The 16,187-nt window shown below is 41.7% G+C and overlaps 2 protein-coding genes across 2 annotated transcripts in view; both read right to left on the bottom strand.

The window, feature by feature from the left end:
* Positions 1–3,948: 3,948 nt before the first annotated feature.
* On the bottom strand, positions 3,949–11,342 carry LOC107202213 (sulfotransferase 6B1-like). The gene is made up of 7 exons (XM_015622698.2): positions 11,052–11,342; positions 8,667–8,806; positions 8,146–8,235; positions 6,483–6,609; positions 5,970–6,064; positions 5,384–5,540; positions 3,949–4,295 (listed from the first exon to the last, which is right to left on the bottom strand). The coding sequence occupies exons 1-7, from the start codon at positions 11,251–11,253 to the stop codon at positions 4,165–4,167; spliced, it is 942 nt and encodes a 313-aa protein (XP_015478184.1). The 5' UTR covers positions 11,254–11,342; the 3' UTR covers positions 3,949–4,164.
* A 3,100-nt stretch (positions 11,343–14,442) lies between these two features.
* The window catches only part of LOC107202332 (sulfotransferase 6B1-like), a 7,845-nt gene continuing 6,100 nt past the window's right edge, over positions 14,443–16,187 (bottom strand). The window contains exon 7 of the mRNA XM_033512649.1: positions 14,443–15,703. Within this exon, the coding sequence (XP_033368540.1) occupies positions 15,573–15,703 (131 nt within the window). The 3' untranslated portion in view covers positions 14,443–15,572. The remainder of the gene's footprint in view (positions 15,704–16,187) is intronic.

Below are 16,187 nucleotides of genomic sequence, written 5' to 3'. Positions count from 1 at the left end.
AGAATAAAACTTCCAGAAAACCCCCTTTCTCCCCCACTACTCAACAATTTCCTTGTTCACATGACAATATAGAGACAAAAAAACTTTGGAATTTTGGTGTTTAAAACAGTCCCAATTCCTGCTAGAATCTTTTCATCAGTCTCTGTAGAGAAACAGAAGTCTTCTTCTGCTAATCTATGGAGTTTCTCACAAGAAAACTATTTCTGTTATAGCTTTCTACTTTTCTGATGCCAGCTGCCCGGAAAAAATCTGCCATCAGTTCTCTCCTCCCCTTTCACATCACTCTGAGGTGTGCTATGGGTCAAATGAGTCTAGGGATGTCATTTTTAAGGATGAGTTATTTAAAGGCAAAAGTTCTCTTCATCTGTCTCTGTGAGCCTCCCTGGAAACAGAAGTTTTTTATTTGCCTCTCACGGCCCCAAATCTTCAACTATTACTTCTCCCCCCTCTGTTCCAGCACCTCACTGTATCACAACTAGTCTACTTTTTGCTCAAAATCTACACTTTGAACACTCCATTCCTCCCAATATACTCTGTTATGAACTAAAGGAGTTTTTTTTCAGAACACTATTGTCTATTTCCATAGCTTTAACAGAAAAATATTTCAGCTTAATTAAAGCATCTCCTTATTCTCTCTTCCCCAGCTAAAACTTAACTTTTTTCTTCACTGTCTTTGATGGTTTTATTATGTCTTCTTCATGTTGATTGTTTCTCTCTGTCTCTCTGGGAAAAAGGATTAATCTGCAAGTCTCATCCAGGTAGTAAGAGTTAAAGTCTTGCTCAAGCTGCAGATGTTCATGGTGTCAGGTTTCAGTTCAGTGGCAGAAACTGCAAACCAAGTCAGGCCAGCTCCATTTCTTTCCCCCTCCGCCCTCTGCGGCCTTGTCCGGCCTGGAGAGGGGGGAGGAGGCCGAGATAGAGCCTTGTTACCTTTTCAGAAGCCAGAAACCAAAGACAACAAGAGAACCCTGGGTTTACATCATAAGGCAGTGTTCACAAGTTGATCTCACTTCTGAATGGTTAAATCCGCCGCCAATTCTCAGAAATGACTGATAATTGGTCAGGAGAAAAGACTCCAGTCAGCCACCAGCAGCTTCAACTTCCTTAGTTCCCAAAGCTATCTTAAAGGTAAAGTCACCCCATGACATAGACCCATAAGCCTATGACTGCGGTCAGAAGAAGGAAATCCTTTAGGATACCATCAGATGAGAAACTATAAGATTTTACAAATCAGCAAAGACTGATGACTGTATTTCTAGAACTAAATCCAAAACAGCCTAGAATGACAATTTTTGTCCAAAGGAAATACAATTGATCAATTTCTGAAAAGAATTTTTTTTCCAATGGGGGATAAGTCAAATGTAACAGTCTTCACAGACTAAAATGATTTTGGTTCCAAAACTAGTTTTCAGAAGAGTTTCTGTGCAACCATTACCTTGTCTCCTAATAACCAAATCCAGTTTCAGCCTTTTAATCATGAAGAGAGTCTGACCTCATCTCCCCAAGTCATATTGCAATGATTTCACTGAAAAATGTTGTTTGGAAGCCAGAAGTCCTTTCTCTCTGCAGACCTGAAAGTTTGGCTGCATCCCTCTCAGCTTACCCATAATTCACCACCACATGATCTAATTAACTGCATTGAATCGTGACAATATTATACTTAAAATAAGTCACATAAAGCATTTCCTAACACTGTTCTTTTAAGATTGGTTGGAAATTTGAGATGCTACAATTCAGACATCAAATTATCACTAAATTACCTATGATATTTACATAAGATAATTTTATAACTTTTCTGTCTGAGAAAAAAAAAATAAGTGGAGAGTTAAGGAGATGTAATTCAGATCAAATATCAACTCCTTTTTTTTTTTTTTTTTCCCTCAAATGTTCTGTTATTTCTCTAAGTGTTTTGGTAAAAACGTGAATGTAAGCAGTAAACACATATGCTGGGACTGAAAGATATGGGAAGGGAGAGGAAAAGAGTCCAAGAATCTGGGCGGCAAGTGAGCCTGTAGCTCCACCCAGTACCAAGAAATTACCTACATTCTGCAATGAAAAAGTCCTGTGGAAGCACCTTCTGCCTTCCTCCAGGGAGCAACCCCTACAGAAATATGAAGTCATCATTAACCAGTCATGGGCATTATTGCTGCATTATGTGCAGCCACACAATTCTGTACTGCAACAATGAATAATTCATCAAGCAAGAAAGACTCACCCATGTTAGGAAAGCTGGTGAGAATCACATCATCACTTCTGGCTTACAAGAACTTTGGAGTTTCCAAAGTTTCTGGGCTGCTAAGGGCCTTTAGGCTGCAAAAAATCTTTGCAGAAGAAAAAAACAAACCAACACATTGTAAGATGTCACCTCCCTATCTTAATAAAAGCCTTTTGAATATTTCAGTGATTGTTTTTCCATTTCTGGTCAGGCTTATTCCCTTGTTTAATTCCTTGTTCAACTCCTTACAGACACTGAGATTACAGTGGTTTCTGTTGTCTAGACAACTTTTGATATCACCATATAGTAAATCATATAGTCTGTCCTAGTAATGGGTAAAAATGTTGCTAATTTCAAAAATTACAGGTCATGGTCTCTTGCCTCTTTTCATCCATGGAAGCCCAGAATAAGTCCTACTCTCCTGGAAATGGAAACCTACAAACCCAGAATCATCAGGTTCAAACAAACATACCTCTCCACGCAGAGCTTTTTTACATATGCAGCTCTTGCACACACATTTAGAAAATCTGCCTGGGAAGCAGGCTTTGAGTGGCCCTTCAGAGCTGAATCTGCATCACTGTGACATTATCCCTGTCACACAGACAGTGGACACAGGGCATGCTGGCCAGAGCACACCCTACTCTCCAGCCAGGTGCACAGCAGCCAGGGGCACTTGGGCAGCCCCAGCCCAGGCATCAGACACTTTCCTGGCAAGTGATGGGCTGAGGATTGGCCAGGATATGGGTCTGTGGATGGATCCAGCCTGGCAGGGCCAGTGGCCAGGCAGGGCAAACTGTGAGGAAATGAAGCCTGACCCTGCTGTGGCATCACTGGAGCAGGACTTGGCATGGAGTCCTGGGCCATGGGCAGCGTAGGGGAAGTCCCAAGGAGCTGTGCAGGGACAGTCAGCACTTTGACAAGGACTTAACAATTTCCCAGTTTTGTTAATTGCATTTGTGTTTGCTGGTTGCTCAGTATTTATTCTTAGTTCAGCATAAGAGTCCTGCTCATAAATCTATCTAGGAATATGGCAGAGGAATCCTTCTTCCAAGGAACCAAATTCTGTTTGCCAGACAGACGCCTCCTTGGTTTTTCTTGTTTCCCAGGATACTGGTTGTGACAAGGAGTCATGCAACACATTCTGCCCAGATGTAGCAAGGACATTGACGTCAGCAAGGAGGGTGTGGAAAACACACCTGTGTAGCATATTTATTTTCAAATAAATGCCACTCTCATAGTTTAGCTAGTTTAGCTTAGGGTCATCAAGGGGCTTCTTTCCTTCAGTCCTCCCGTTTGAATGTCGTGGTTCTTCCTACTAGCCACTTACCTTCCCAGAGAGTCCAACAGGAGCAAAACACTCCAGAAAGCATATAGCAGTTCATTACTTAAGAGTTCATGGCTCCTTGAACTTGAGAAGTTCCACCCTTTGCCATGCCAATGTGTGAAGTATGTCAAAATGTCAAAGTCCTTTCTGGCCTGCCAACACCTTGGTAGCTAGGACGGATCTAAACCCAGACCTGTACACAGATATTGCGTGGTTCAGACCCACACCATATATCCATGTCAAGTCCACTCTGTGCCAGAGGAGAGGCTCTGTGTTGATCCCTCACCAACAAGTCCTGCAGGGGCCTCATTCATCATTTCAGGCCAAGAAGCAGAGACAGGGATGCCTCCAGACTGGTGCTATGATGTCTGTGTACCACCTCCCTCCTGAAAGGATGCCAGGCATTCACTTGAGGTATACACACCTTTTATTTGGTTACGTCAATCAAAGCACAAGCTCTAGACCCTGGACACACCTAAGAATTACCTGCCAAATCCTTGGAGGTGCCAGATAGTTCTCAGAGGGGTTTCTCTCTTGTCTCATGGGAAGGAAAAATGGGGACTATCCATCTTTGGAGAATCACCTTGGAACATGACTTGCTGTCATGCTATTCATCTGCTTATTTTCAGTCCTTGCAGTAGACATCATATTTTATCTTTGCTGCCATCTTTGTTCCTCCTAGGGAATCTTGAAATTTCCGGTACATTTCTTCATTCTGAGCTTTAGAGAAGACTTCTCTCCAGTTTCCAACAACCCCTGTGTACAAGTACCAAAAACTGAAGGAAGATGGTCCTGAGAGAAAATACTATCTAGGCAGTAGTGGGGCAAAGTCACTGATTATGCAAGGCAGAAAGGTTCATATTTATTGCCCTGAGAGGTCTCAATGCCTGGGAGAGGAAAGGTATCAAAGATCGGAAGCAAAGGTTGTAGCCAGACAACAGGGAGCATTGCTAGTTAGGTTCCTGCAAGTGCTCCCTCCCCAGAAGGAAATTTACAAGGTGACTTCATGAAGATTTTACACAGAAAAGAGGGGAATCTGGTTTTATCACAAGAGAAAGATTATTTTTTAATTACTTCCTCTGAAGGGGAAAATTTTGTGGTAGGTGGCAGAGAGTGGCTAAATCCCTCTTCCTCCAAGGAGTGGTGGAAGAAATGGATTTTAAAAAGCCCATGCTCACAGTATTCAGAAACAAAAGATTCTTGAGGTTGTGGGGAGCAGGAAAGCTGCCAGAGCTCTGACCCTGGCTCCACATCTGTGAGAGACCATCTCTGGGACCACCACTGACATTCCCATTGGGAGGAAACATATAAAGCTCTTGCTGAGTAGGTAACAGGAAGATGCCTTTGAGGCCAGCAGAGCAGTGAGCAATGCATTCCCTTGAGGTTCAAGAGAGTCTTGTCCCATTAGCACACCTCCTCCAAAAGGTGACTTTCATGAAGTGACATGTGCAACCTCATCACATAATCACCTGAACAACAGGAGACAGCTGCACAACACTGAGTAACAGAGTTACACAGAGCCCAGGAAGGTTTGGTGCACAGCCACAACCTCACCAACGCTGGCCCACACCTTTGCACCTCACTCATCTAAATAAGCAGGGCTGCTACAGAAAAAGACAGCAACACAGAGGCAATGACTGAGGACATTAAGACTGGCACTCTGGTAAGTTTCTCACAAACAGCCCCCAAATCCTGTCAACAGCAGAAGCTCTTTGTACAAGTGACACCACAGGAGAGAACTCACCCAGACAGTCCAATGAGTTCGCAGCTAAGTAAAGTAACATGCTCAAAACTCCTTCTGGAGTTCTCCTTTAGAAGGTAGCTCTCCATTTGCAGAGACTTACCTTTCCGGAAGAGGACGTCCCCAAACTTTCCATGGGTTTCATTTGATTTCTCTTTCATAGCTTTGAAACTGGTCTTCTTGGCAATTCTGGAAAAATCTTCCTCACAGAGAGAAAATCCAAAGAAAGAAGCAATCTTTTTCATCCCCAGTATTGGGTCCTGCCCAAAGGAACGTAGCACAGAGGTGAAAACAAAAGATTTGACACTGTGGCTGTGGCATGGAGCCAGCACCCTGTGGGAAGCCCAGCAGTGGAAGCTGTCTCCTACAATGTCACCAAGGAATTCTAAGAGCTGTAACAGAAAATCCTTAAGGCTGAGAAACCTACACATGCTGGCCTCAGTTTCAAGGCCTTTTCTTCTTTCCCAAAATCTGTGCCTCTGCCAGATAAAACTCCTTTCACAAATAGGCAAGGCTATCCTCCTCCTAACCTCCATGGGCTTCCCCCAAACATAAGTAAGTAACTCAGAAAGGCACATCCTTCTAAAGAGGCAGACAGACTTGCCCCAAGGTTTTCTACTTCCCACAGCCATACATAATATGGGGGGGATGCACAGCACACTCGTCAAGAGCTGGGTGAAATACCACACCTCTTTGAGTTCCTCGTAGCTTATTGTCATGATGTTCTCATTGTCAATGTATTTGTTCCATTCCACTAGGTGGTCAAAGTAGGATCCCCAGGCCACTGCAAACAAAGAAGAGGCATAACAGTCTCGTGTAGTCCCCACTACATGCCCTTAACCAAATCAGAGGAGTCATCCCAGACAGCTTTCTAAGTGTGGTGAAGGGGTGAACAGCTCAACATATCTGTTCTTTCTCCTGAGATCAGTGCAGAGTGGCCCAGGCCTGGCCACTTGATACGGCAAACCACAAGCTCTCTTTTGGGAATAGAAAAGTCAGGCTAAAGCTTTCTCATGATCTCTCCATTCTAAGTGAAAGACAGAACTCTGATTCTCTGGCAGTCCGTTTCTGCCATAACAGGGGCCTGTCTGCCTCTTCTGGGAGTGCCTTGCTGAGGTATGTCACAGAAGGACTCCCATGCAAAGGGCCCTGTGTATGCCCCTCATGGTAGGAGAAATGCCAGAGGATGTAGGACAAAGTACATTTTCCATTCATGAAGTCTGCAAAGTACTCATCCCAGGAGGCGATGGACGGCAGCAGTGGTAGGTTGTTGTAGAAATGGTAGTAGGAGACAGCCGTGTCCTTGGGGTTCCGAACTAGCACAAGGATCTAGAGGAGGAAAACACATAATGTGACTGACCAAAATGCCATCTTCTTGACATATCACATAGAATCATTGAATCACAGAAATGTTTAAGTCATCAAGTCCAACCATTAACCAAGAACTGCCAAGTCCATCACTAAACCATATACCAGATCTACATATTTTTTAAATATCTCCAGGAACAGTGACTCAAACGCTTCCCTGGCAACCAGTTCTAATGCTCGGCAACCTTTTCTATGAAGAAATTTTTTCTCATATCCAGATCTAATCCGCTCTCAGTGCAACTTGAGGCCATTACCTTTTGTCCTGTCAGCCATCACTCAGAGAAGAGACCAAGCCCCACCTGGCTACACCCTCCCTTCAGGTGGTTGTACAAAGTGGCAAGGTTCCCCCTGAGCCTCCTTTTCTCCAGGATAAACACCCCTAGCTACCTCAGCTGCTTCTCCTAAGACTTGTGCTCCAAACCCTCCACCAGCTCCATTGCCTTTCTCTGGACTCACTCCAGCACCTCAGTGTCCTCCTTGTAGTGAGAGGTCCAAAACTGGACACAGTGCTCAAGGTGTGTCACTTACCAGTGCCAAGTGCAGGGGGACAATCACTGCCCTGGTCCTGATGACCACACTGTTATTGATCCAGACCAGGATGCCACTGTCTTTCTTGTCCACTGAGGTACGTTTCTGCTCATGTTCAGCCACTGTCAACCAGGACCCCCAGGTCCTTTTCCACTGGGCAGCTTTCTAGTCACTCTGCCCCCAGCCTTTAGTGCTGCATGGGGTTGCTGTAACTCCCATTTTGTAGGACCCAGTACATACTTTATTTAACCTCATACAATTGGTCTCAGCCCATTATCTGTTCAAATCCCTCTGCAGAGCCTCCTATCCTCCAGCAAATTGACACTCCCACCCAACTTGTTGTCTGCAAGTCTACTTGTCCACTAAAATTCAGCAGACCATACAATTCTGGTCTAATCCCTTTCACTGAGTAAAAAATCAGAGCTTTGGCAAATCACTTGTAGCTAATGTAAGCTTCAGGCTGAAAAAAAATAAGCTTTTCAGTGATTCCCTCAAGACACTTCTGACCTAGTTCAAATTCAGAGAATTGAGTTCATGATCTACTGAACAAAAGAGCCACAAACACTCTTTAGATGTACCCTAGCTTGTCTCTGCAGTTATTCCCATCTAAGACTATCTTAGCCCCAATCTGTGGTGGGCTTTCCACAGGTACCCTGGTTTTGAAGGCAAGTTAAACCAGTCAAATTATTCCTTGCCTTGCTCAGTTTTCTGCCACCAACCTGGAAGCATCTTTCTGAAGGAGATTTGAAAGGACAGTGACACTCAGAAATAAGCCCACCAATAGTCAGCAAAGCTGCTGCTGGGAGAGGATGTTTGTTCACAGCCTTGGCACATAGACCTGTTATCTTCAAGCTTGAAAATGTGGCTGTGTATTGACCAGCTCAGGTGAAAATGCAGAAAAAACACCTCACACAGAAGAAAGCTAAATTAGGGTGGAAAGTTTATGCAGTGTGATGCAAGAAGACTCACCTTAGCCTTGCTTTGGAAAATGGATGGAGGCAGGAGATCAGGTTTCAGATGAGTTACTATAATTCTTCTGGAAGGAAGCTGCTTCATCCTCTTTAAAGAAAGTGAGAAGAAATGTGACAAGACAGAAGTAGCGTATTCAGTGAGTTGTGCCTATTCATTACTTGTGGGTTATAGGAAAAGGTGAGACCAGAGAAGTACTTTATCCCTTGGAAAACCCACAGGGATGTACTGGTGGTGTAGGCTTCTGCCAACCTCTGCCACCAAGCACCATTTCATATGACACAGGCCTAAGAACAGGACACCCAAGAAAAAGGTCTTTTCAAAAATCAAACTCACTGGGCCTATGGCAGGAGAACCTTGTGCCTTCTCAGCCCTGTCTCCCATCTGAGGCCCTTGTGTTGGGACACCAGAGACAGTAGCACATGCTACTTCACAGACCATTACCTCTGAGGTCAGCCATTCTCTTTCAGCCATCACTACCTGTAGGGAGAATAGTGACAGTATTTTCAGTTCCTGCTTACCTCATATATCCCAGGATCCCCAAATTCTAGACGCTGAAATGTCTCTAGCTTCTTTTCAGCATTTATTCTCTCTTTCATTTCCTCTTCTGTATATTTGGCATCTGCCAACTCCTTCACCATTTGTTCAAGCCAATTGGTTCCTAAAAGAATAAAGGACATCCATTCAACTTCACTTTTTCATGTAAACCCAGCTGATGGTATCCTGTTGAATTGGTTTCAAGTGAACCGGTTTGGCTCAATGCTGTACTTTAACCTTTAAACAAGTGTGTGTGCTGGTTTTCACTGTAATGGAATTATTTTTCCCCATAGTAGCTGGTATGGAGCTATGTGTTGAATTTGTGCTGAAAACAATGTTGATAACACGGAGATGTTTTGGTTATTGCTAGGCAGTAATTACAGTGTCAAGGCCTTCTCTGAATCTCACACTGACCTGCCAGAGAGTAGGTTGCTGGTGCGCAAGAAATTAAAAGGGGACATAGATGGGACAGCTGATCCCAACTAACCTGAAGAGTATTCTATTCCATATGGAGCCATGCTCAGCAATAAAATTTGAAGGAAGAAGAAGGAAAGAGAGATGCTGAGAGCTATGGCACTTGTCTCACCATACCACTGTCATAGGTGATGGAGCCCTGAAGATGACTGAACATTTAACTGCTGGTAGATAGAATTAATTCTTTACATTGCTTTGTTTGAACACATAGCTCTTGCTTTACCTGTGTTTATTTCAACCCATGACTCCTCTGTTTCTCTCCTGCATCTCATTGCAGATGAAGTAGTGTGTGGCCTTGTGGGGCCACTGAGTTGAGCTGTGAGTTTCCAGCTGAGGTTAAATCACAGCCCTGGTTAATAATCGACAAGGGTATGCCTAAGGTCAATGGGGGAAAAGCTGTTAAGCAGATATTGTGAAGTGCTACCCTGCTTGCTTCAGAATCACATCATATCCCTCAGCAGAAGCAGAAGCAGATCTCTACTGCTCTTTTCAACCCTGATACTTTTTGGTTACCTCACACTACTCCCTGTGGAAACTACTAAAAAGCTGTGTGTCTCCCAGCACTGGGCCAGCTGAGTCATCTCTTGGCTGCTTCTGCTTTCCTTCCACAGTGCTGTCTTTGGGAACTCTGTCCCCTCTTCCCAACCAGCTTCACTTTATGGTCTCTTAATTATTGACACAGTTTGGCCTCATTCCCAGCTAGGCTTCTGTAACTGTCAGCAGAAGGGTCACCAAGAAAGCCACCAGACCATCACGCTTCTGACACCTTCTTTGCACCAGACTTAGTTGTCTTGGCCTTGACAGCCTGGGAGAACTGGTGGGTGAGGGATTGCATTCAGAGAGACAAATCTCAGCTTTCAACTATCACTTCCTTCAGTGTTTAGGTGGATCTTCACACATATAAACCATTTCTGCTTAGGTACAGCTCTAGAGGCTGCACACAAAGGTGATGTGATAAGGATCAACTTCCTCTTTTTCAGCAAATTACATATTAAAATATTTCTGTAAAGTCATTAGGAAAAAAAATAAGTCGTCTAAAATGCCCACAGTGAAAGAGAGAGAAAATGTGTAAAAATCCTTGTGGCATTTGTGTCTTTCTCTCCATTTAGATACAAGGGAATCACCTGCATTCTGCAATCTAGTAAAAATATGGAAACAGCAGTTCTGCTTTGATTGGAAGCATATATTCCCTGTATTGCTCTTGCAGGGAGTAAGGTAACAACCTACTTTCTTTTACTAGCTAGTGTGGTCAAAGTACCAAGGAATGTGATTATCCTGCTTTAGCTGGCACTCTTGAGTTCACCATTTGAATACTGTGTGCCATTCCTAGGCTGAAGCACAAATGATTTTGAGAACTGGGAGAAAGTCTTGTTGAACTTCCATGAAACTACTGGGAACTGGAGCAAATGAACTGCATCAAAAGGCTTGGTTTGCTCAGGCTGGAGAAAGAAGAAAAAAGGCATGGCAGACTCTCACCTCAGTCTTCCACTACTGAAGATAATAATGAAGACAGAGACTCTCTCACAATAAGGGTTGTCTAACTGCATTGATGTAAAAACAAAGAAAAACCCAACTCCCAAAAAACCACTGTTGTAGGAAAACACTGCAAAAGATTTCAGTAGGTGATGAACCTCCATCCTCAGAAGTTTCAAAACCCTTCTGGATGAGGCCTTGAGCAACCAAACTTTACTTTGGAGGTTAGGTCTTTCCCCTACTTTGAGCAGGGGGTTGTAGTATTTGAGCTCCAGATATGCCTTACAACTTAAATTCATGATTCTTTGATGTCATCATAAGATTTTCTCAGGAATTATTGCTGTGTTAATTGATGGCATTGAATAATCAACTCCTGGATTGTAGCACTGTGTACGTTATCTACTGATCAAGAGAACACTCACCTGATTTAGGATAGCCTACGAGAATCACATCATCACTTCTGGCTTCAAAGGATTTCAGAGCTTCCAAAGTCTCCGGGCTGCTAATTGAAAGCGGGTATAAAATACCTCTGTAGGAAAACAGCATGTTTTCTGGGGCCATCTTGTCACCCTCTGCAAAACATTTGTCCACTATTTCAATGATTCTTTCACTGTTTCTGGTCATGTCTGTATCCCTGTGTAAGTCTTCCCAAAGAGATCCAGGCTGTTTTTCCACAATGCAGAAAAGCTCTGAATAAATAGGACAGGGTGTTGACTCAGGGATGAAGGTGCAAGTCACTGATTAATTCTGTATGCTGTTAACCCCTTTTGGCATTGCAAAACTCCATGGAGATCGATAGTAGTGAAAATATGGTTTTTGCTGCAACTGATACTAGGAACTGTTGGGACAACAACTAATAGAATTAAAAATGTTAAATTAAACCAGAGAAAGACATGTAAAGGATATTTCCTGAAGTATTTATAAGTGGTGACTAATGAAGTGCAATTTGGCAACTGGAAAAGAAGCATGTATGTAGTGGACACCTGGACAGTGGATCTCAAACTGGCTTGCTATTGACTCCACTAATCCCACATCCTTGTGTCTTTCTTCATAAATGGATTTTAGACTCTCAGCAAACCTATACATAAGATTAATAAAACATGAGAAAGTATCAAAACAAAATCATATGGTAACACTTGGAAGATTCCTTAAAATTACCTACAAAGAATAATTTAAAATTATTTTTCATTTCTTCCAAAATGCAGAACCATCAAAATAGACCATTTTATTGTAAATATTTCTCTATCAGTGTTATTTTACTCTTATAAGTTGAAGACACTATTCATATATTATGATTCCTGTAAGCTTTGTTTTAGTTATTATTTTCAGGTTTTTGTCCATGTGTTAACTCTGAATTACCAAGGCAAATTTCCTCCTGTTTTCCAGTACTAAAGTTACAGGCATCAAGAAATTAACACTTTTCTCAGGCCAGCTGCCTGAGAAATTTCCTTTGGAACCAGCTGCCTTTATCCTGAGAGATCTATAATGTCTATATAATCCTGTCCTATAATCCTGGATCACTATAATACCTCAGCAGGGTATTTAGCAACCTGTCAGCTGAGCCACTGGGGACACAGGTGCCTCCAGGTCCTTTAATCCTTAGACTCTGCTTTCTGCTCATGAGCAAGGTCTTCTGTGCTGTCACACCATATGTCAGTCTGCTTAGGAGCTGCAGATATGGGGGTCAGAGCAGCCCTGTGTCTCTAGATCAACTCAGGGCAACCAAGGATCCTGAGTATGCCAGCAATCCACGTCCCAGTCCCAGCACTGTCTGTCCAGCAGCCAAATGGTCTTGGGGTATGCAGGTCAGCAAATGTGGAACAGCTCCTGTGGTCCCTAGGGAAAACTCTTTGAGTTGTTCAGTTAGCCACAGGAAAATCTGCCCTGGATAGAAATGCTGCTATCAGGAGCATTTGAAGTAGAACATAAAGAGAAGATGCACCATAATGGAAGACTAACCCTAAATTGGCTTTGGAAATGGACTGGGGAAAGGACATGAGGTGGAAGATGGGTTAATATAATTTTTCTGGTTTGTTCTCTTTAAAGCAAACAGACAAAAATATGATATAAACATCCTTGTTAGCAGAAATGTGTCTTTTTAGGCATCATGGGCAACAAAATAGACTAGACCAAAAAAGAAAGATACTCTTTCATTTTTTTGGCAATTGGTAAGATCCTAGAAGTAATAAATTTTGAGAGCCACTGCTATTGTGTCAGTCAATTGTTTCACCTTCAAAAAAGATTCCCAAGTTTTCCTGAATTGATTCTCACACTTACTTACTTCATCTCTGCTTACTTTTCACTGTCTCAAAATGTTACTCATCCATCAAGTTTTCTTGCCTACATTAATTTTTTTGTCATGGCAGCTTGCCTTTTCCACTCTCCCTTCTTCCACCTCCTTACCCACTGAATGCAAGGGCCCACATAGGATCTCTAATGGAGGAAAAGTACATGTGGTGTTACTGCTCTGAATAGCTCTGTCCTTCAGAGTGAGATTGTTAAGGACATAAAGGCACTGAAATCAAGCCTTGAGATGACACAAGAGAGGATAAAACTACAAAAACAGGTCATGGTCTGGTTTTCAATCAGATCAGCAAGACCAGAATAAGATCTGAGCCTTTTTTTTTCCAGCACTGTCATTATGTTAGCTCTTGCTGAGTGTGATTTCTCAGGTGTTTTTATGCCAACTGCTGCCTGACTGATTTACCCCCATCAAGTACCTGTTGCTTTGGCTTCCCTTTTCTAAATATAGTTTTACACTTACCTTTACTAAACTCTGTGTTCCCTAATCTTCTCAATTTGTTATGTTTCAAATTGTTTTGTCATATTTCCTAGTAGTTTCAGCCCCCTATCCTGATCCCCAGACTTAAAAGTTAGACGTTTATGATACAGTATATTAGTCTGCCCACCAGTGTTGAAAACAATATTGAATATGGCCAGGATTCACCACTAAAGGATATTGCTTTAATTGCCCTCCCAATTTTGCTGTCAACCAGTATATGCAGTGTGACCATAAGCATATTATTGCAACCAAGTTCATAATATCCATGGAAACAAGTGGTTATTCCTGAAAGTATTGCTGCTGCTGACAGTGTTTCTGAATACCTTTAATTGTTGTTGTATGAATTTCTAAGAACATAAGCCTACTTTTAGTACTTTAATTTCTATAACCACATTTGTAGATTACCATCTTTAAATAAATTTATGTCTCTTTAGTCACATAATTTCAAGCTCTCCCCAGTGCTGTCACCCCTTGTATTTTCTGTCAGTGGCTTATTCAATACATAAATTATCTTAAGGAGGATCACAGACTTCTTTAACATTATTTATATTTACTATTTCATTATCTTCAAAATGTTCCATGATCAGTTGCTTTGTCATTTCTGCTACTACATTCCTGTCTCAAGGCGACTGTTCTATTCTGATTGTTCCTTCTCAAGTTTTTAAACACTGCTATTATGTATGTTCTCCTCCAGGAATCTGGTACCTTTCTGGTTGCTTATAGATAACTTGTAATTGCTCAAAGATGGCTTGCCACAGGACATTTTGGACCCATTAATTTCTTTCTAAATATTCTAAGTATTACTTCAAGCATTCCTATTTCTTTACAAAACTCTGCATGTCCACTTATGCCCAGGTAGAACCAACCAGCTTTAGAAGAATGAAACAAAAAGTCTTAATATTTTATTCTTTCCAAGTGTTTCTTTTATTTTTACGTCTTATCTGCTTAGGTAATGGATCAATAAATTGGGTGGGGTTTTTCCAATTTTTAATTCAAGTATAATTACAGAACCTTATTTTGCCTTTTTTTCCAGAACAGGTCCCTGGACAAATACTGAAATATGGTGTCTAAAGAGGCAAATGCCAATGGCAGTACAGGAGAGCTGGGTATAGCAATGTCTCACACATTCACACACACACATCACACACACATCACTCTTGACAACCCCACTATCTCAATAGAGGCATTTTCAAGAAAGGCACAGACAAAGCAGAAGGGTTCCAAGGGAGAGCCACAAAGTTGAGAAGGCTCAGAGATAACCTCATCACAATTTCCAGTACTTAAAGGGCAGCTACAAAGAGGATAAAGGCTTCCTATTCACATATGGAGAAGAAAACAGGCAGTGGGTTCAAGTTGCAACAGGAGAGGTTTGATCTTGATAAATGGAGTAAATTCTTTCCAGCATGAACAATCATTTGATGGAACAATGCCTCCAGGAACATGGTAAAATCCTCATCACTGGAGGATTTCAAGATAAGATATCTAGATAGATTCTCATCCAGACTCCCTTTCTCATGAAAAGTTGTACCAGATGATTTTTCAATGTGTCTTCCAACCCAGGCTCGTCTGGGATCCTGTAAAATGCAGTGCCTCTGAGTGAATCTTGCCAGTTAACATCAGCCCATCATCTGAAATCCATCTTGATATTTTACATTCAGAGAGTCTTAAGAATGCTGATCCATATTCCCCTTCTTTCTCCTTCCTCTAGCTTTGATTTAGTTTGTACTGAATTCATGGAAGTTCTCTGTCATTAGGCTTCTGTCATATATTTTTCCTAGTGATATTTTCTGTGAAGATGTTACCTGCTTTGAAACATTTTTGAACAAAAAATAATCTACATACTAAATAATTATAAATACTCTAGAAAGATAGAATTTGGCTAGAAAGAAAAGGGACATTTCCTTCCAGGTGACAGCTGGAACAGGGCTGTTGAGTTTTTTTTTAAGTATGATTAGTCAACATCTTCCTCAGCAAATAGCCAAAGATCTCACCGTAAAACAAAAGGCCATTACTCGTCACTGTCACTATAAATGCTTCTGCAATGATTCTTACAGTAATTCTAAGATGATTGGATCATTTGATATAGATTTCCAGTGCATAACATTCAGATGATCTGAGTCTGCCTTGCAAAATTCTTATTCTAACCATATTTCATCACTCTTCAGGCTTTGCAGTACAAGTCATACTTCAACTTTTTTCCGAGTTTAGTTCCTCCTAAAAGTTCTTCAAATAGTTTATCTATTTTCTTATTCTGATCTTCACTGAAAAGATTCTTCCAGTCACTTACACCACCTTCAAAGAAGAAAAGAAACTCTTGAAAACAAATAAATTTTATTTCTTTTTATATAGATCTGTCCTTTTTATTGCATTGTACACTAAATAGTGTTGATCCATTTTCCAGATTAAACAACTTTTCTACACCAATACATTTTTGTGAAACTAGTGGAGTTACATATATTTATTTAATAATCTTCTGCTATAATGAAAAATAATATATTCCTCTTCAGATGACTGTGTTCAAAAAGGCAGCCTGAAGTCCTGTTTCCCTACATCTCTCTCCTCTAGTCAGTTATGACTCACAAAGTGGAAGATCATGAAGACTTGATAAGGAATCATCTGCCAGGAGGCAGATCTGGGTTACTGCTCCTTTGGAAGCTTGAGTTTTTAGCCTTTGTCTTGGGTTGCAGTGCATGCTGTCACCAGAAGTATGTATTCTATTATCATCTGTTAAAACCAGGTGAGTCAGTGTTCTTTATCTCTTCCACAACCCATCCTC

Source organism: Parus major, chromosome 3, assembly GCF_001522545.3.
Source record: "Parus major isolate Abel chromosome 3, Parus_major1.1, whole genome shotgun sequence".
Classification (NCBI taxonomy): domain Eukaryota; kingdom Metazoa; phylum Chordata; class Aves; order Passeriformes; family Paridae; genus Parus; species Parus major.
This window is presented reverse-complemented; position numbering and strand designations above follow the sequence as displayed.